At 39.4% G+C, this 22,276-nt stretch overlaps 2 protein-coding genes across 2 annotated transcripts in view; one reads left to right on the top strand and one right to left on the bottom strand.

Moving 5' to 3' along the window:
* The window catches only part of LOC144649741 (allene oxide synthase-lipoxygenase protein-like), a 178,064-nt gene that overhangs the window by 29,822 nt on the left and 125,966 nt on the right, over window positions 1–22,276 (top strand). The gene's annotated exons all lie outside the window — the stretch shown is intronic.
* LOC144648183 (E3 ubiquitin-protein ligase RNF213-like) lies at window positions 6,861–21,930 on the bottom strand. Its single transcript, XM_078507812.1, has 3 exons — window positions 21,626–21,930; window positions 16,594–16,716; window positions 6,861–7,038 (listed from the first exon to the last, which is right to left on the bottom strand). The coding sequence occupies exons 1-3, from the start codon at window positions 21,928–21,930 to the stop codon at window positions 6,861–6,863; spliced, it is 606 nt and encodes a 201-aa protein (XP_078363938.1).

The raw sequence follows: 22,276 nt of genomic DNA, 5'->3' as shown, positions 1-22,276 counted from the left end.
TTGTTGATCTTATCAACTTTATGTAAACATTCCACGCAAAGGTTAATATTACCCATGTGAACTTCAACTGAGTAAAATAAAAACATAGATTTGCTTACTTTGGTGTTCACTGATACATTCTAAATCCTGTTTTCCTCATTTACGACAAAACCTAAGCCCTCGGCGTTGAAAAATAATAATTTCCGTTGGAAAAGTTGAAACGCCGTTAAAATCCCTATAACTGACGGACAACTCTCTCAAGGTGGATTTCCACTGACGCGTAAATTTTTACGTGCTTTTACGTACGTGAAAAAATTTAGAGACAATGTATGAACGGCTTGCGTAAACGTGTGCGGAAGTCGTTTATACATTGTCTCTAAATTTTTTCACGCACGTTAACGCACGTAAAAAATTACGCGTCAGTGGAAATACAGTCTTAGACGGACTGAGTTGGAGCCGGTCCCGAAGGTGCCCGTTTCAGAGAGAGTTGGCTGTACACAAAATCTAAGATGGCGTCGTTGGATCCGTCTTCCGTGAATGTTAAAAAATATATATTTTGTGTAGTCTAGCCTGTAGACAGGCTCTCCTACTTTCTCCTGTGGAGGATTGGGCGATATGAAAGCGGGAAGGAAAGGTGGGGAAGGGGTGGGGAGAAAGGGACCATATATCATGTATATGAAGTTTTTTATGGACTTCTGACGTGATGCCATTTTATAAATTTATTTCTGCAAAATAAAACTAGCATTATTTTAAAAAATCAGAATAATTTCCGTTGAGCATTATTTCGGACAAAAAACGAGCATTGCTAGAAGCATAAAATTCCATTTTTGCGGGCGAGCAAAAGCGAGCCCGCAGACTAATCTTCAACTCAGCGGCACTTTCTTAAAGCGTTATATAGATTTAGGCAAGCCTAAAAGTGGAGCTTCCCTTTAATTTATTTAATTTTTGCTGGAGTTACAATGTTTTCATTTCGATAAATATGCGGTCAAAGCTTTTATGTATACGCTGGCCCATAGGTGCAAGACGAATATAAATCCATCATAATCTCGAGGCAGAACAACTAATGGCCAAAAAATAAATTAAGAGTTTATTCACTCCTTTCTAAAGAATAGAAAATAATTTTACGACCCTCTTATCGTTTTGCTTTAATACAACTCATGGCCTAAAAATTAATTAAGAGTTTATTGTCTGCTTTCTAAGAATAGAAAATACCAGACATATTCCCGTCTTACTTTTCTTTCCTGTATTTGTCTTAACATCGGCGCACGGGTTGCTCAGTCACGTACGCAAATTTAAAACTTATCTTTTATTTCGAACCGTGTGCAAAATTTAAACAAATTTAAACATACACTAAATCATCTCTATTCAGTGTAGTTATTCAGTGTAAAAGTGGACTACACTAAAGCAAAAAAAAAAGTGTTTGAACTACTTTAAAAAATATGAGTCAGTTTATATTTTTCACCTCGCGCTAGATGGGGTAAACATGTTTTTCAGAGCAAGTTTAGTTTAAATAAATTTATTTTGTTCGAGCTTTTTGCTTTATCGTCGTTTAGCACTTCGTAAAACGTCACTTATACTGTATGAATTTCTTCCGCCGAGAAAATGTAAGGCTGAAAGTCGGAATAAACTCACAGCAATAAGAAATCTCTCGGCAAGGGATTAGAATTCGACTTTATTGACGGCCAAAGAAAATCAACTTACGGCAATAGATAATCGGTTAATCCATAGCAAATAAAACCAACTCAGGGGAACAAAAAAAAAATGAACTGACATCTAAGCGTAAGCTTAAATGTACTACAAGTTACAGTTAAAGCGACTTAAAGGGGCAAAGTATATTGCTTAAGTTAAGGAAAGATCTAAACTTTACCGACACAGAATCTATCGAAACTGCGTTTAGAAAGTAAGCTTAAGTTTATAAACAACATGAAATTTTCTGTCATAAAATCAGGCTCAGCAATTCAGTACAGGTTGTTACCTTGCATCAGGTTCCTGTATCTTTCTTCAGCGGACTTGATCCATGCAGTGTTTAGCTTTGTTTTTACACAATCATTGCTAAAGTTGTTGTATTCTTGAGGTTGACGGCCGAAGATTCATCCGCAAACAACAGAAACTAGCAAACTGGACGTGCACAAGGAATATCATTCGAAATTTTTCCGGGTCTCATCGTACACCTTTTTCGTTATCTACAATTTCACGGAATATAGGTGACTTTTGAGGACATCGTGCGAGAAATATTACGGTAAGAAAGTTCTCGATTCTCTGCCGCTTTTTTTCATACTCTCGGTTTCATTCAGCCTACACAGTGAACACCGCGCAACACATTTTCCCGCGTTTTCATAATATTACTTCGTTTAGATCAAACTGAAACGTCCACATCATCCAGTCGATAAAAGATAACGTCAATTGCTCGTTTTAGGGTTACGAAAAATGCGACCAGAAACCAATAAATTGAATTTAACCGTGTAGCGATCGAACGAGAACCATCGAGCCATATTGTTTGTTTGGCGTAAAGGCTTCGATACATAACACTCACACACGAAAAAAGACTAACAAAATAGAGCAGTTGGATAATAAACCTCTCAGATATTTTGCTGTGTAGTATCGCTGTGTAATTTTACCCCTTGTGTACATTTTGTCTTGCCTTGCGAGCTTTATTTGCTGTTTGTAATTTCCTTACTTTTCTTTAGCCACGCGCGGGCAACCTCGTCCCCAGGCCTAATCCGTGCGTACGGGCGTACGTACGTACGTAGGCGACTTCCAAAATTTCTCGGTTCCATAGGATACCATTTGCCTACCTATGGATGCTCCGCTCGCGCGCCTTCGGCGCGCGGGAGCTCCGCTATTAGCCGACTTGAAGCAAAATGTGGGCACATTTTTGACATTCCTTTGTTCTTTCAACTGGAATGAATGGTATGTGGACAAACGGCGGAGCAAAGGCCCTGGTGTTGAGTTCAAAGGTCCGTACTCCGTGGTCATTGTTCACGTGAATTTCACGTCGATGGCACAGGATATGAGGAATGTAATTTTCCGAAGCACATGTTACGCCAGTGGACTCGATATTCGCATTATTGGAGTGTTAACGTACATTTAGAAGATTGAAAATGAAAAGAAACTGTTTTAATTCTCGCTACGATGTCAAAAGAAGAGCAGCAAGCGATGAAAACTTGTTTCTACGAACCGAAGTCTTCATTTGAGATTCGATGCGAACCATCATGTCAGGTGGAAGCGAACTTTAACAGGTTTAAAAGGCCTCTGAAGATGGTTTTTGAGGAGGAGGATGATCCAGAAGGTTTTTCCAAGTGTCAGACAAAGTAATTTGGACGGTTAGCTCGGAATTCGAAGCGAAAAATTAAGGTAAATAATCTTTTATTTTGCTTCGCATGTGTTTGGGTCTGTTCGCGATATGAGCACATGTTGTTCAAAATGCGAATAAATACTTTTCGGATCGCCGTTTTTATATGTTAAGAAACTCGCCTATACCATAAATAATGCGTCTTTCGTCGTGTTTGGGAATGTAAATCTTAATTTATTTGGTTAAAACTCATTTTGTATGTAACATGAGCTCTGACCAGCCGTTGCCATTGTAACTGAAATGAGATCCTTCTGTTTACGTAAGAAAAATCGTAATTCAGTGCAGTTTTGTCTGCTTTTCAGGACCGATGTTTCTTAGAACAAGGAAAAATATTGCTTTAATAGACCTCAAAATTTGCACTGTAGAGCGTTTTTGAACTATTTCAGTTTTCGCTAAATTTTTGACTTATTTTTACTATTTTTTGTGATTCAAAAGTTTTTTTAGACGCTTTAAGTTTTCATGAAGATTATATTTTTTTCCTAGAAAACATATTTTGTACCCTTTTAAATGAGATATTGAAGACTTCATTACTGTAAATACCTTTGGAGTTATTAAATAGAAAATGCAACATGGTCAATTTTGTATATTTTTGTTGTGACAAGAATGAGTTAATGGCGAATCAAGAAACTTTATATACGCTAATACCGCAGTGTAACGTATAATGACAACAAACCCTGAGCCTATTGCGCAGTACTGGAAATCATCTTCAACAGATGTATGCAGATTTTTTTTTAAGAAAACTACCCAACGAGATGGCCAAACAATTTCAATACTCAACAAAAGTTTTATTCAAAATCCCTTGACTCAAAAGCATTCTAGCCCGCACTTCCTAACCGTTGGTTACTGTTAGTTACCAGCATAATTGGAAGGGCCTCTGGTATGTTTTTGGGTGGGTATATGCCGCCCGGGTCAGAAAAGTAGCACACCGTTCAGTTAGAAAGAACTTGTATTCAAAAGATACCGCGTTCTAGAAACAAGTCACCCCGTTTTGGCTGCTGATAATTTGAAACTTTTGTGTATTCAAAATACCATACCTCGTTCTAGATATTGTCTATTATTCCCGGCGTATCACACCGAACGAAATCGAACAAAAAAAATTAATCGAACTCAATCGAACGAAATCGGAATCTATCGAACGATTAAATTCGATTTTGTTCGGTCATCAAACGAAATCGGACAGCAATTTTTTTTAGTTCGATTTCCGAACCAAATCGAACAAAATCGAAATGAAGCGTTCGATTTAGTTCGGAAAACGTACTTTTGCTCTAAAATTAAAAGGAATACATGCTACTATTCAGAAATGTAACTAGAAGCGTACGTTGGAAATGGAAAAATTCGGGAAAATTTGATTCAAGTTGCAACTGTTAATTTACAAAACTCATGAAACTCATTCTCGTGGTAAAAACCCGGGTAACAATGCCCGGAAAATGTTGACATACACTGTGAATGTCGGATCTAAAAATAAGTATGGACATAAAGGAAACATAACTTTAGATGGCTGGATCGATTGACGCATTTACCCGGGCATTTATCCCCGTGATAATAAAATGATGGAAAACTGAACATTCGCTCGCTTAGGTGTCGTTCGGCGACCGAACTAAATCGAACGTCGCCGGACTTTATCGAACTTTCGATTTGGTACGATTTGCATTTATTTTTTGTTCGTTCGATTTCGTTTGATGACCGAACAAAATCGAATTTAATCGTTCGATTAAGTTCGATTGCGTTTGATTAAGTTCGAAAATCGAACGTTCGATGTGATACGCCGGGATTATTAAAAATCCCATTCTAGATCGGAAACCCAAAATCACGACCTCGTTGGACGGCACAGAGCCGTTTTTGGGGTAAAAGGTAAAAAACAAAATATTTATATAATGACTATGATATTTTTAATACATTTGGGTCCCCTGACGGTTGGGCGCTCGTCCCTCCCCACAAGCTCTGGCGGGGGGCACTTTCCCTTGTACACGCCGAACCCCAACAAAAAATTTTTTTTTAACATTCACGGAAGACGGATCCAACGATAACATCTTAGATTTTGTTTTCACCTGTTTTGCCTTGACCTAATTAAGAACTTAGACAAAAGTAAGAACAAAAAATATAAAATATAGCAAAGCAACGCAACAGAAGAACTTTCGACCCGGAATTAAAAGCGCTGTCATACAACCATTTAGCAACTTTCTCAAACGGTGGCTACCTGAAGTGAAACTTAATTACATGTTCAGCCCAAAGTTTTTCATTAAGAGCTTATATAAATATAGCAATAATATAGTGCCTCAACCAATACTATACAAAAACGCACGGTTTGTCGTTTTATGTGCCGGAAGTTACTCAAGTGTGAAATAAATTATCTGCATACCGCAGGACAAAGGGCCGACAAATCTCAAAGGGCGGTTTTCGAAATGAAAATTCGCCGGCCGAATCGATTTATCTACCAGTTGATTTAAAGCAAAGTACTTCGTACCCCTTAATACATTGATCAATTTAGACTGCACTGTTTTCAAGAATGCATGGAAAAGAACTGTCACTTCAAGACGTGGAAATCAGTTACCGAGAATGGCGCGTCAAGAAAATCGGATAACCAGCTTCGCCGAGGGCTTAGGTTTTGTCGTAAATGAGGAAAACAGGATTTAGAATGTATCAGCGAACACCAAGGTAAGCAAGTCTATGTTTTTATTTTACTCAGTTGAAGTTCACATGGGGAAAATTATCCTTTGCGTGGAATGTTTACATAAAGTTCATAAGATCAACAATAATGTCTCGGTCGGTTAAATTAACGAATTTTAAGCAACTTTGAGATCTGAAAGCATCGCACTTAATCATTTCCCCAGAAAATCCTTTAAGTATCGAAAAGAACAATCATTTATCTGTCAAATACCAAATTTTCGGCCATTTATTTCGCTTTGCTCATGCTTAAATTATTCGATAAGTTTGACCTATTTTGAATCAAATTAAAAGAGTATCAACTAAATTTAATTATATTTTGTAAATAGACTGACTCGAAGAGCAGAAATTGCTTTCGACGTACTGATTTGATGTCATTCTTCAACATTTAACAGGTATTTTCCTTCCAGAGAGCTTTATTTAATGACGCGAAGCTAACAAACGCGGCATAAATTTTGAGCTCCGAAAGCGTCAATTCTGCTGGATTTTAGAATTATCGATTTTATCGAAAACAATTTGATATTTAGCCAAACAAAGTATACTGTGATTTATTTCATATTTAGGCCTACCCATGGTAAGAGTATGAGCCAAATCCATTTAAGGACTCTTTTCAGAAATGTTTGACCGTAAGTAACATGTGCTCTTAAGTATAAATACCATACCATACCACTATGATTGTTCCATGCCGTTACCAAACTCTTTTACAGATATTCTAGGAAATATAACTTCAAAGCTTAAGTCATGTTTACTGCATCTACTTTTCTAACTCAGTTCTCGCTTACAGTACACATTCATATCACTGCTCACAAAATGATTTCCGATCTTTGCAGGATTCTCTTGTGCCAGAGGAAAATCGAAAACAATGTTAACACGGTTCTGCAAGAAACCGAGCTAAATCTTCATTATTTAAAAAGTTCATACTGACCTTAACCAGGAGCATGTTTCGTGGACCGTTAGGACCTGCTTGTAGGCCACACATGTACCGGATTAAACGGGTCTTACCACAACCAGTCTCCCCCATCACGATCACAGGAATATTGCACCTGTTGATTAAAAAAAAACAATCTTCAAGTAAATAAACCGCTCGTGACAAATGAACGTTTTCTTCTTTATCAAATTTCATGCTATATTGATTTCTTTAATAGCCACCAGATTTATGTGAACGAAAATCCATTAATCATGTTAAACAAAATACGTCAAATAGGCTGCCAGCCTAGTTTTTGTACCTTGCAGGTTTTTTCATCATTTTATTTTTGGCATACTTGACTCAAACACATGACTAATGAACTACCCAATTTTGAGGAACAAACGCAGATATTGACTTACTGGAAATACAATAAATTAAAGAGATGCAGTTGGAACGGTACGTAACAAAGTAAGTATCTTTATTTACGTAGCAAGACTTCTAGCACTGGATGTACTAATGAATTGTTGAAATAATACAGTATATATATACTAGTAATACGTGACTCGCAGGGCCTCGCGAAGCTCTGGGTTATTGTTGCCTAGTATCGGCGAAATACAGCAGACAGAATACAAACAGAAACTGAACAACAACGAACTGCACGATTACAGAGACTTCGACAAAATACCGCGGACAGAATACAAACGGAAACTGAACAACAACGAACTGCACGATTACAGAGACTTCGACAAAATACAGCAGACAGAATACAAACAGAAACTGAACAACAACGAACTGCACGATTACAGACCCAGCAGTTTATAGCCTGAATAGGCGTTGAGGGAGTATTATGTGGAAATCAGTGTTATTTTAATCCGAAAAGAAAAACGATAAAAATGAAAGGCTCAGGATTCGAACCCACAAAAAAAAATAATAGTAAAAAAAAAAAAAAAAAAAAACCTAGCCGGATTCGAACCCCCGCCCTCAGTCCCGAAGATCTGATTTCAAGTTCGACGCCTCACGCCATTACGCCACCAGCGCGCGGCCGTGTGACGTCATTTCCGCCAGACACCAAGCTCACAAATATATATATATATATATATGACCGTAAACTCCACACGAGATTTCATCCCGCCTGAGCCCTTTGAGGGACAAAATTATACACCCCGCTACGCTCGGCCTTCGGCCTCGCTTCGCGAGGAATAATGCAGTGTATATATAATACATATAGTGGGAAGAGTTTAAAATTAAAAAAATAACACTATTTTAAAGTTAATGTCATTATTCCGCATGCTAAAAGTAACGCAACTACGATCGTGACAATAACAAAGCACGCAAAGAACAATGTGGCCTAATTGTCGGAGGAACAGCCCGCTGGCGGGTTAAAAGCGACTTCAGGTGATGCGATGACCGTCACAGATACATGCATGGCATGTATCCCCCAGGCAACCCCTAACCTTAAGAAAATTACACGATTTAGCAACGGCAGATAGTAACACTGATTTTGGCATGCGTATATAAAACTGAAACTATGTGCACCTGGATAGGTAAACTCGCTACACCGACGAAAGGCAAAACGGCAAGGGTAAAGGAAGCCCATACCTTGGAAAAATCCCTAGGTCCCAGCCAAACCCAGAGGATGGGGCGGGTGACAAGCAGTACCCGTGGAATTACCGATTGTCTCCGTATGCGGGGAGACCCCTGATAACGGAGGATACCGCGTAAAATCTTTTTTTCTTTTTCAAAAATAGCCGACCGTTCATGGGGTAATTGTAGCTCAAAATGATGTGGAGTTCGCGGAATACTGCTGAGTAGATTTTGATGGTGTTATGGCCGACCGTACGCGAAATAAATAAGAGTTCCCTCTGATGTCGGCTGTTGGAGACCTTAGTCTATTCATAAGGCAGAAATGAAAAAAAAAACACGTTTATCCCCAGAGCTATAGGTCTGGTTGGCTTTTCACGATATGGCCCAAGTTGGTATACTTAAGGACTTTATCTTTTAGAGGGTCATGAAGGATGGCGGGATGGTACAGGGGCTCTGGTCGGCATTTGGGGGCGAGTTCCCTGAAACGTTGAACCTGAAAACGAAAAAACCGAAAAAACCTGACCCTCCTTTTCTCGCAACTGTTGTTCTCCATTAACCCGGTCTATCAATTGAATCTTAATGTCGCTTAGTCCATTATGTCCTTCACTACAAAAATGTCTGTACAAAAGATCATCAGCCCTTTTCTCCGCCTGCGTCAACATTTCGTGTCGCCTAATTCTAGACTTGTGGTTATTAAACCTAAGTCTAAATTCGTTGTTGTGGAGCCCACATACTGCAACGAACATTTCTTACACGTAATTAGGTAAACTACATAACTAGAGTTACAATTAAGGTTGTAATTGATCGAATAACTTCTATTGTCTTGCGAGCTCCTAAAACGACCGTTCTCATCCATGTATGTGCAAACTTCACATCTACTAGATGTACATTTACATGTGCCGGGCCTGTAATCTCCACGTTCACGATTATTCACTCTTGCTCTCACCAAATAATCACCAAGGCTTTTAGGTTTCCGAAATGCTATTAATGGAACATCTTTGATAGCTTTCTTGCATCTGTTAGATGACTGCAACACTGGATGTAAGTCCCTAAGAATCTTGCTTAAGTTTGGCAATCCCGGATGATAAGTCACCACGAACGGTGTTTTTGTCTTGCGCGTTTGATGATTTCCTGTCAAAAACTCCTCTCTGGTCTTGCTTCTTAGCTTCTTTGAATTTTGCCAGTTGAAGTTATGTTCCTTACAAATAACTTCTTCTTTGCCTACGTGTGAACCAATCCATAGAGCTTCAGTCTTCTTTTTATTTAATCTTAGGCCTGATATTTTGCTAAAGCTATCCAAGACTCAAAGAGCTTCAGAGAGAGACCTTTCTGAACCGTCAAGTATGAGAGTTGTGTCATCAGCGTATTGACTTATTTTTATCTCGTTTTCTTTAACTGTCAATCCCTTAATGTCCGAGTCTTTTCTAATTTTTTGCAAGAATCTCGGCTGAAAGAATAAAAAGGTATGGGGAGAGGGGGCAACCTTGACGAACACCTCTGCGCACAGAAAAAAGGTTACTTGCCCAGCCGTTATTCAAGATACAACTTTCGGCACCACAATAGAAGGTTTTAAACCATTGAATAATAGAAGGGCCGAAACCGAAGGATACGAGAGTTTTCTGGATGAAGGGCCATTCTAAAGTGTCGAAAGCCTTTTCGAAGTCAAGAAAGAGCAACAGACCTGGGATATTTTTTGTAGCAGCGTAGTTAATTACGCTGTCTATTAGGCGTATGTTTTCGCCTATGAAGCGTCCTTTAATGAACCCAGACTGATCATTATTTATGAGTTTAGGTAGGTGGGTCTTCAAACGGTTAGCAATAGCCTTTGCGGCTATCTTGTAGTCGCAGTTTAAAAGTGTTAACGGTCTCCAGTTACGTATATAATAGAGTTCTTCGCTCTTCTTGGGAATAAGTTTAATGAAACCTCGTCTTTGCGATACAGAAAGCTGACCGATCTCGAATCCATAGTTTAAGGCTTTTAAGAGGGGTTCCGAAATGTCGCTCCAAAACGTTTTGTAAAATTCAGAGGGCAGACCGTCATTTCCTGGGCTTTTCCCTTTTCCCATGTCTTTCAATGCTGCAATGCATTCCGCGTCTGTTAAAAGGCCCTCAATGGAATCGCTTTCTTCCTTGTTTAGTACCGTGTCGTTCTCTTGAAAAAAGTGGTCCGTGTCTAATGGGATGGAGTCTGCTTGGATCTTAGATGAATATAGCTTTTTATAGAATGCCTCGCATTCGGTAAGGATTTCTTTGTCTGAAACTGCAAATTCGTTCTCGTTTTTCTTCAATCGGCTGATTGTACTCTGTTTATAATGTCTTTTTTCTAGACTCAAAAAATATTTCGTATTTTTTTCACCTTCGTTGTGCCACCGAGTTCTCGAGCGCAGAATAGCCCCTTGTGTGCGTTGTTCGATGATTTTTTCGAGCTCGCAATTAAGATTGTCAATCTTTGCATGTAGCTGTGATTTTTGGACCTCGCTATTCGTCGTGTCGATTGCGTCTATTTTTCTTTCAAGATCCGCTATCTCCTTGTGAAGAGCATTTTCTCTGGATTTGGTTTTCGAGTTTTTGGCGGTCGCATATGAGATTGATTTATCTCGAGCTTTAATTTTAATCATTTCCCAAAGTAGAGGTGGATTAACCGAGTTATCATCCTTGTATTCAATTTTGGTTTGAGAAATAATTGTTTTAATTTCTTTTAGGTATTCATCCTCGTCTAATAGAGAAGTGTTAAGTTTCCAAAAACCTCTTCCTCTTTGATTATGGTGCAAGGCTATTTTGAGTGTTATAAGCGAATGATCAGTTTTGTACCCAGGTGCAATGTCCGCTTGATTGGTATCACAAATTAAATTTGAGCTAATTAGAAAAAAAATCGAGTCTACATTGTATTTCTGGTTTCCTTCGGCGCCACGTGTATCTGCGGCTGTCGGGATTAAGTATTCTCCAAATGTCAGTCAAATCCAGTTCTTTGCAAGCTTGCTTGACAACATTTAAAGCATTTTGGTGTGTTCTTGGAAGACCACCTTTCTTATCTTCTTTTACGTTTAGTACGAGATTGAAGTCGCCGCCTAATATTATTTCATCACATTGAAAATTTTCTAAGTGATCAAAAAAAGTTGTAAAAATGTCGGATCGTCATCATTTGGAGCGTAAATGTTAGCAAGGGTAAATAGTTTTTCTTCAGCTTTAATGTCGCATATTATATAACGTCCCGAGGGATCCGAGAAAGTTTTCAAAATGTTCAAATTGAAGTTATTGTTGAAAAGAATACAGACACCAGCTGTGTTACTTGAGCAACAGCTAAAAAGTGCCTTGTAGCCCCATTCAGCTCTCCATTTGTCAACATTGTTTTCAGTACAGTGAACCTCTTGTAAGAAGTAAATTGATTGTTGTCTTGCTCTAAGCCAATTAAAGGTCTCTTTTCTCTTATTGTTATTTCCTATTCCCCTCACATTGATGGAAGCAATTTTTAGATCAGACAGATTTGACGGCTGTTATTGTATGTTGAAAGAGGACGATTCAGCAGAGTTAAGATTTTGCATTTTAACTTAGCACTTTTGAGTTGGAGCGGTCGAGACAGGTAGTATATATTAAAAGAACGCTGTGATACAAATAAATTTTTACATATAGGTATTGCCCCCGGGAGAGAACAAAAAAAACAAAGGAAACATATACGAACACTTACACAATAAAAGCGGTCCCTGACTGAGGGCAAAAGAAGACTCTGCTCTCTTGGAATTATGCATAAAACCAAGCAAAGCGATTAAAAAAAGAGTCCTCCGAAAAAAGGCATGAGACGTTACGTTTAAACCTAGTGCTACACGAGTGAAAGGAAAAGTTTTCTCTCTGATGTAGCCGCCGACCGCAACTGAAGCGAGAATAAAGCAAACTGTTGTAAATAATGAATAGTTACCCGCATAGTGGTAAAATCAAGTAATCCCAATGGACTTAATCATGATCTGACAAAGCTAAATTATGCAAAAAAAATAACTGTTTGTTATTAAGACGTAAAGAAAGTTTTGCCTTCAGGCCAAAGTTTCCCTCTTATATACAACTTATCTGGCTGTGACGAGCTAAAACTTGCAGGGATTCCGTTCTTTCTGGCAGCTTTGAAAGACTCCATCTGTGATCTTCGTCGGCTGATGATTTCGGCAGGATAATCTCGGAAAATTTGGTAGTCCGTATCGTTAAGTCTGTGGCCCAGCGAGAAAATTTTCTGAACGTCCTTGAACCTGAGAAAACGGGCTAGGATAGGCCGCGGTTTTCCGTCTTTACTTTTTCCATTTCGGTGGACACGTTGAATTTCCACATTTCTCGCATCAGCGAAACCAAGGTCGCGCTCTAAGAACGCTCGAAGCACTTCTTCGGTGTCTTCCTTCTCGTCTATCGTTGTTTCTTCCTTTATGTTCATAAACTTTAAATTCTCACGACGTGAATATGCTTCTGAATAAAGGTTTTTGGTCTGCAACTCATTTATCATGTCCTCGTTCTTTTGGGCTTTCTCTAAAAGCCCGGCTATTAGGACTTTATCTTTTTTGAGTGCGTCGATATTCTGTTTTGCTTGCTCGCCGATGAAACTTTGGCTGTTTTTCAGTTCTTCGATGTCTTTCTTCGCCGTGTCTTGAAATGTTTCGAGCTCTTGAGTTCGTGTCTCGAGGGTTGCTATTTTGGCCTCTATCTTTTCTAAAGACGATTGAATAACGTCCAGTTTTTCTAATTTCTTAAGTATCTCCAGTAGAGTTATACCGAACTCTTATCGCTTACCAAGAAATCGAGTTTCATGCAAATGAGTGCTAATTAGCGAACCAGATCCATGCCCTAGAAACTTTGGAGTGACCCGAGTTTATGAGAGCGACCACACTCGTTTTCGCAGCAAAACCTAAGGCGTTGACCGGTAAAGTAGGGATACTGGAGTGCACAGGAGACAACAATGGGAAAAAGCTCTTGCCATTCAATACTAGCCCCGTTGCGTTTGTCAATGAGTGGGTAGGAGAGCCACCATCCCTGGAACCATCTACAATTAAAATAACCCCCGAACCCGACTGTGCTTGCTGTATAAAGTTAGTATAGAGTATAGTATAGAGTTGAAAGTCCGGGGCAGAAGTGAGCCAAGAATTAAGGAAAAAAGGAGTGCCCGTCCCATCTGTCGCGAAATGCTTTCCACATAACGATATCCCAGGAGAATCCATTGTTTAGGCGGATATGATGAAAACGGTTCTTAACCCCTCGGGTGAGGTTTATGATAGGTCGACGAAAGGCCCTACCCAGCACCACTACGTTACGTGCCAATTGCAGTGTGTCGATAAGAGCTGATAAGAGACGAGATCAACCAAGCGGGTGGCGAGTTTTTCATCAGGCAAACGTGCCGCCATACTATTACATGTAATATCCAGTAAAATATCCAATAATTCTAGATCTTGGGAGGGGCCTAAGGTCTTGGAGGCACTGTGGGGACCCGAAGGGACATAAATACTTTTAGGAGCATAGTAAAGCTCCCTTGGCAGTCTATTTTATTATGTTCAGCTATAAGAAGTCATCCAGGATGTGAATGACTTGGCGCACGAAATAATTGTTTTCAGGATCCACTCTAAAGCATCGGAAATTTGGTTGAAACGTAAGGTGCATTGCGAAGCCCAAATGGGAGATAAAGGTCTGCATAGTACTGTGACTGCCAGTAAAAACCCAGGAGGTTTCAATCATCAAGGTGGATTGGCATGGGGCATGAGGCGCCTTGGCCATAAAAGTCCCGGGACCCAATAACCTCATTATTGCGATTGCGTCATCCACTCGTACATACTTGAGGGAACTGGTGTCCTTGGGAATGTGGTCTTTTGCACTGTAACCCTCAGGGTAGGAAAGTTTATAAATGGTTCGCTACTCCGCAGAATGCTTCTTAGGGACCATCCTATGGGATTACACTGAAAATTGGGAAGTGACTAATGTGGGAAAGGACCTGCGATTCTACCCAACTGTATCTCCTTTGTCAGATTCGCGGAGACAACCTCGGGATGTTGGGAAGCTGAAATTAAGTCATGTGACACCCAGTGCGACTACCATCCCTGACGGCATTCACTAAATTATTAAAAAAAACAACGATCGGGGTGACTAACTAATTCAAGCGCTAATTTGTCAACATAAAGGGGAATTGCGACTGCTGGTGGGTGGTTCCGCTGTCGTTGATTCACCTTATTTTTTTTATTTTTTGCTGCGATCGCTGGAGGTGGTTGACTTGGTGCTGTAAATAGTTGGAACCGCCCTGACAGCCAGAGGGCTTGTTGAAGTCGAGGGGGAAAAAAAAAAAAACAGCAAAAAAAAAAAAAAAAAAAAAAAAAAAAAAAAAAAACCCAAAAAAAAAGGAAAAAAAAAAAAAAAAAAAAAATGAGATAGGTAAACTTTATTTCAAAATAGATAGTATTTACCCGATTTTAGAGAATCCGTGATTTTCCCATAAATTTCTCTATATTCACAAGCTGTCGCATACACCACGTACGTAGAGTCGGCCGCCCGAAGGGCGCTCAAAAACACATCAAAAAGACGACTTTTGAGCTTGGGAAGCCTGTGACGCAACAGATTGGTATTAGGCAGCGCGACGTCTTAACTGCTCAATGTAGGTCAACGGAGCTTGACTTTTGAACTTTGAAACAGCCTTACTGATAATTTCCTGTATTTAATCAACTCTTAAGCCCGGGTAGGATGGAGCGCGACAATCATCAAGAAGTAAAATGTGAAAGCGTCAAGCCACTTCCGGAAAGAGTCGATTATCGGCTTTTCCCGTTTAACCAAGGTGGACGGGGAATCCTGAAAGCCTGGGGAAGATTCATCGTACCACAATTAAAGCCCGAGAGATTGGTAGCGGCCATGGAGTTGCGGAGTACTCACCACGGAGTATTGTGTCTTCCAGACGCTTGTCCAGGGGACGGTTTAGGCCTAGAGGAGTTGCTACATTAGAAATACGAGGGCTTGGTGTGCTTAGATCATCATAGCGCCGCGGTTCGTGTGCCGATGACGCCACAGTCTCCTGAACGGCGGTTATTTATGGTGGTGTGAACACCACATCACTGGGCTGGTTAGACCCAAGATGATCTAGCAGTAACTCTATCTCGGAGCCGGCATCCGAGAGGGCGTTTTCCTCCCCGTCCGAACTGTGGATCCCTCCATCGTGCTGTGGCGCATGCTCGTTCGTGACGCTTGGTTCTTGCCGTGGTCTGGGACGCTAATTTTTTTTAACGTTCGTCTTTTAGACTCGTCCAGTTGCAGGGCGACCTTTCGGGCGCAATTTCTCAGACATAGCTGCTGGCGTGGTAGCCGACCTGAGCCTTTTGATCAAACGAGCGCGCATTCCCGTAATCGGCAGATTTAAATGCTGCGGCAAATGCAAAGAACTTTGGTAGAGAGAGAGGCATTTGAGGTCCGTTTGTGTGATCTTCGCTGGCTTAAGACGCGGGGTGCCATTATAAAAATTGTCTTTCGTGCGAAAGCTGTCAGAACAATGGCCTGCTAGATCATTATTCTCCTTTTTGTAACAAGACAGTGTCTAAAAGTTCAACCAATAAGTAAAACGTTGTACTATAAACTAAATGGACACGATGGACAATTCAAGTGAAGCTAAGATATATTTGTAGACTACATTTCAAAGTAACAGCACAAATATTGGACATGAAAGACGTTTGTCCTTACTGCGTGAATAAGGAAGTTTTTATTTAAGAACAAGGCCTTGACTATTTTGAACTATTATTTGTTGTCTGGGCAATAATACTAGATTCGGCGACGAAATGAAAATAGCCCACGACCCAACAGGCGTCATGTTCCATTAACTGCGTTTTATCACAGGGTAAAAGCGTTATTAAAAAAATGTAAAATCTTAAAATGTGAATATCTCAACATTTCAAGGTACTTAACAAGAAATAGAAAATTATAACGAATGTACGAATTCGTGTCTTTCTTTTCATGTTTTTAACGACACAACTGATAATCGATGACAGGGTTTTCATGGTAAATAAAGGTCAGGAGCAAGAATTAGTTAAAATCGTTTTATTACCCCTACTAAACCCGTCAAAATAGAAGACCGAAGAGAGCATTAACAATAAAAGATAAATATCAAACATACCTAAATCTCATATGAATCGCCAAAATCTTCTTAACATTGTCTGTAGTCAGTTCATAGGCTCGGTCTGGATCGTGTACCCAATGAACACCCATGACAGAACACAACTGAGCTATCTTCTTCTCCCTGAAATAATGTAAATGGAGTAAAATAAAGAGAAGTCCGCGCAGAGAAAGAGCTTATTACAGTTGTTGAAGGTATAAAATAGCCCGCTAATTTTAAACTCTTTTAATTCGTACAATGTGTTAATTTTCTTTCTTTAATTATTGTTTGCTACAACCTACGACCTTCATATCCGACACCTGAAAATTACAAACGCGAACAACAGCTTAATAACAGCCAAAATGAAGGACCGAGTGTCTTAGAGAGGGCTGGTCTCTAGTAGTCTCGATGGCATTTTCCTCAAAATCTACACGATAACCCCAGCTCAAAATTTTAAAAATTAAAAATTGGCTCTGAATAAAAATTAATGCAAAAGAAAATAAAAATCTGCAAGATAGAATTTACGCAAAATAGGAAATGTGACTTTTTTGCCTTATTCAAAAATAGCTCAGAACTTGTTTTGACAGATTTTTCTTTTTATTTGAGCCCGCGCTCAGATGACGCCATGCCTCGCGTGCGATGAAGAAAGAAAAAATTAAAACTCCTTTGCCGGTTGTGTATCTACCACTTTTTTCATTTTTTTTATTCTCAAGGTTTAAACACGCCCCTGATAGAATTTTGAAATTATTACTGATATATACTAAATTTGACTAACGTAATCGAAGTGTTGAAACTTCTTTTCGCTCTTTAAAGAACTTAATCGTATCTATAACACAAATCTCGATTTTTGGAGACTGGGGCCGACCATGGACGAGTAAAGACGTCTTTTCACCCGCTCCGTTTTATCTGAATACGAAATTTCAATACTTTAGTCGTCTTTGCTATTTTATGGTGAGTGAATTACCCGGTACATACAAGATTTAACGACAGATTTAGTAGTTGCTCGGAATCTTCCTCCCCGGACGGGAAAAGAGTTTGCGAAGTGAGCGCCGGCGAAATCTTAAGTCCTGACGACTTCGACAACGAGGACATTTCTGCATCGCCTAACATGTCTAAACTGATTGTTCAGCAACTTATAAGTGCTTGATAAAAGCAACAGACGACATGGACGCCGGACTTAACTACTTAAATACAGAGGCTCGGGAATTGCGAAAAAAGAAAGACAAGGCCAAAGAAATCCGAGAAGCTAACGACCGATGCCTGTATCAAGAAGTATACAACAGAAGGGAGAATCTGCGTCTCCTCGGCATCACTGAATTAAACGGCACCACAGAAAAAACTGCTGAGGTGGTGTATCAATTTTTCGAAAAGGAGTTGGAGCTTCATGCAGCTAGAAATATATAACTTAAATGCGTGCACCGAATTGGGAAAAAATCGGCCGGTGTAAACAGACCAATCATTGTGAGATTCTTACGCTTCCCCGACCGCAAACGGGTCTTCAGAAGAGCTTTGGGGATCAAAGATGACATTGACGTAAATGTATATTCAGATCTCCCAAAAGAAATTCAGGATAGAGGCAAGAAACAATGGCTGGCGAAAGATAAAGAAAGCCCGAGAGGAGTGAAAACTAGCCTCTTTTGACAAGAGGGAGACCGACAAGTTATACACTGCAATTGATGGACAGCTCGTTCCAATGTAATGATTTGTTCAACTGAACTTTCTAGAGTGAGATTACATGAAGACACTTAGAATTATTTTTCTCTTTCTTTACGTTTCGTCTTCAAATTTAGGAGTAACAAGACGGTTCCAAATCTCATGGGTTGTATGACGGATAATTTTTTCTGCAGTCCTCTTAAATTACCATTGTTCTTTGTGGTAAGTGTGCTAAACTGATTTATAACTTATCAATTTATTTCCTGCATGCAATTTTTTTTAAAAATAAGCCTTATCCCAACATTGTAAAATATTTCTTGTATCTCTGAATGTTTGTTTTTTTGTATGTAAGTAACTTCCTAGAGTGTATTTGTCAGTAGTATCGAATATGAAATAAAAATATCAATCGTGTCTATAACAAAATTCTCGAATTTGATTGGTTCTACGCGCACCTATTTGTAATAGTAATTGGACTGAGTGGAGTACAATTCAGGGAATAATCGGGCGAGTAATTTCGAAATCGGCCGAGCGCGCAGCGCGAGGCCGATTTGAAATTACGAGCACGATTACTCTCTGAATTGTACGACACGAGGTCAAATTTCTAATTAATCGTGTCAATAACAAAATTCGAGGTTAGTAAGTCTTTAGGAACCTTTTCTGTGAGGAAAAGTCAAAGGTGAATTCAGTTGGTTGCACAAAAAGTTAGAAAAAAGCAAGAAAAAACCCATTCAAATCGCATGATTGACGCGCGGATGGCGTAGGTGTCCAATTACAGGTATCCAATTTGAAGTTGCTCAAATTGGATACCTGTAATTTGACACCCACGTGATCGCGCGCCGATTACACGACTAATCGTATCTATAACAAAATTCTCGTTTTTGATTGTTCTGCGCGCGCCTATTTGTCGAGTAATCGGCGCGCGATCACGTGGGTGTCCAATTACAGGTATCCAATTTGAGCAACTTCAAATTTGATACCTGTAATTGGACACCTACGCCGTCCGCGCGTCAATCATGCGCATTTGAATGGGTTTTTTCTTGCTGTTTTCTAACTTTTTGTGCAACCAACTGAATTTACCTTTGACTTTTCCTCACAGAAAAGGTTCCTAAAGACTTCCTAACCTTGAATTTTGTTATTGACACGATTAATTAGCAATAGACCATTTGCATTATGACGTAAAAGCGCAAAGACTTCTGGTAGTTGTAGTTAAGTTCGCGGGAAATTTTGAATCGTCATCAAGCCCGCTAGCCCAAGAAAATCGTGATGGAGATAAAGAAAATTACTCTCACCGAAGGAGATGTCCCTAAGGCGTCATTTAAAAGGCAAAAAGCAAGTTCTCAGTATAAAACCAAGTCTGTTAAAATGAAAAAAGGTATGAAAGAAATTGATATTTGCTGGGTTGCGTTTTGTAGCGAAGTTTCAACGAGTGTTTCCTCCAGTCGAGTCTCAGTCGCGCTGTTATTTAATTAAATTCCTTAAGCTTTTGCTTGCCAGGTATTTTCAAATAGTATACGAAGACGCAATATTTTACCCTTTCTAAACATTGGGAAGTACAGTACATGATGTCTGCACTCGTAAATATCTTTGAGGCTCACCTTTCAAGTCTCACAAGTAATCGCTCATCAACAAAATTATGTAAAATAAAATTATATTTGCTCACATATTGAAACCACAACTCCAAATCGACGAGTTGACATTTTCAGTACAAAAAACAAGAAAGTTTCTTTTAAGATAAATAAACAAATAACCTGTATTCACCTGCACAGGGAAGTTTTGATTGATCAGCTTGGAAATCCTCTATTATTGACCCTTCATGATTCATCGATGAAGCTCGATTGAACGAGGAAAATTATTTGACTCGTTTCTCTGTCCCACTGTAAAAATAAATTAAACTGACCGTCCCGCAGTGTAATCATGATATATGGTAAATTTTCTAAGCTTTTCAGTCAAGAATTAATTCACCTGCGATCGATGGAAGCGATCGTTTGTTGAACGTCTGAAAATAGATGATGAACAAAGTCAATGGCTTGCCTCGCTTTCACTTGATTCCACACAAATTTAATCATATCCTAGACTCGTCCTTTTAAGCAATCTGTTTCCAGTGCGCGATTTTTTGAAGCTGTGATTTTAGGATAAAATTATTTACGAAGAGAAGTTGTCGACCGCGATGAATGAAATTCTACCAAGTCAACTCCGCCACACAACGTACATGTTAAACTTACTTGAACACGAACAACATTTGTCAGTCAAGTTTCATTCCAAAGATATCATCCTGTTTTCTATATTTTTGACAGGTAACTGAAATATATAAGACTTATGTATAAGCAAATTTCGAAGCGACAAGGGCGTAAACTTTAGCAGCTCGGCTTCAAATAAATGTCATAGATGTCCACCTTCTCGCTTGGCTGCCGTTAGCCAATCACAAGCCAAAATTGGTGTTTTCCCGCGAACCTAACTACAACTACCAGAATTCTTTGCGCTTTTACGTCATAATGCAAATGGTCTATTGGACCTCGTGTCGTACAATTCAGAGAGTAATCGTGCTCGTAATTTCAAATCGGCCTCGCGCTGCGCGCTCGGCCGATTTCGAAATGACTCGCCCGATTACTCCCTGAATTGTACTCCACTCAGTCCAATTACTATTACAAATAGGCGCGCGCAGAACCAATCAAAAACGAGAATTTTGTTATAGATACGATTAATAATGGTAATAGGACTGAGTGGAGTCCAATTCGGTCCGTAATCATACGAGTGAGTAAGAACATCGGACGACCGCGAAGCGGGAGTCCGATTTATTAACCACGTGTATGATTACAGACAAAATTGGACGACACGAAGTCCTGTTACCAATTAATTCAAACTATAACAAAATTCAAGAAACAACGTAACAAATTTTACCGGCAAAATGCTGAAAAACATAAGAGTTTACTCAACAACATGCACAACAACAGCGCGCACAAAATGACGCGTACTGTCCAATTACACAGGCGTGACGCGTAAACTGTCCTATTACACTGTCCAATTACAAGCATGACGTGTACACTGTCCTATAAGTGCTCAAACCGGCCTGCTGATAACCAATCACATTCGAGAATTTTGTTATAGCTTTGATTACTCCCGGAATTGTACTCCACAGTCCAATTACTATTACTTAGGTAGAAAATCGAAGCGCGCGCTACCTAAGCCGTATCCCTCCATCAATTTTTATAACTTTATTTTATAACAATCAATTTAGCCCTTTGATGTCGAATTGCCTGCGGTAATAAATTGCAATTAAAAGAAAAGAAAAAGAACCCTTTGTCCGTCCTTAAAAATTATTGCATCTAAATAACGGGAAATACTCAATAAAACTAGGTAAAAATTACTCCATGAAAAACTGGTCTGCATTTTAATTACTTACTTTTTCAAATTCTCCGTGTTTGTTGCAAAATCAACACCTTGGGCTTGTAGTCCATTGTGCAGCTGTTTAGACATCAGACCTCTCTCCAAAATTATCCCTCTTTGCGGGTCAACGAGGTCGCCAGCGGAATTGATATAGAACCCAAGAAACGTCATAGAAATGTGGTCTTGGTTGAAAAACAGGTATGGATGAGGGCTGAATGACAAAATAACAACAACAAAACAAATTGCTGTAGAGCTACGATTTTGGTATTGTCGCACCATTGGAGTTAGCGTTGCTTTCGCAGTGGTAGTTATTCTTTTCATTGTTTCATATTGATTTTCTGACTTTGCTTTCGTACTTTGTCAGTGTTTGCTACCTCAAGTTCATTCAAGGAAGGTTGACGCGCGCAATGGGGGATTGACTCTCGACCGGTTCACAATAATTCTAAAGGATAGTATCACTCAAACTTTTAATAAATTAAAAACTGTTGGTTGCTAAATAGCTTTTTTCGGGCACACGATACGATGCATTTATGTTTTAAAGAATCTCTATAAGCTTGTATTTAAGATCAGACATGCATGGAAAGTTGCTCCGACTCATCCCCCCTGTCCGAAAACGTCATCTGCAAAGCTCCAAGCTGTCCCTTACATTCAAATGAAGATATGATGG

The sequence above is a fragment of the Oculina patagonica genome, chromosome 4, assembly GCF_052425735.1.
Source record: "Oculina patagonica isolate OP01 chromosome 4, crgOcupat, whole genome shotgun sequence".
Classification (NCBI taxonomy): domain Eukaryota; kingdom Metazoa; phylum Cnidaria; class Anthozoa; order Scleractinia; family Oculinidae; genus Oculina; species Oculina patagonica.
Note: the sequence above shows the minus strand (reverse complement) of the source record. Positions and strands in the feature narration are given on the sequence as shown.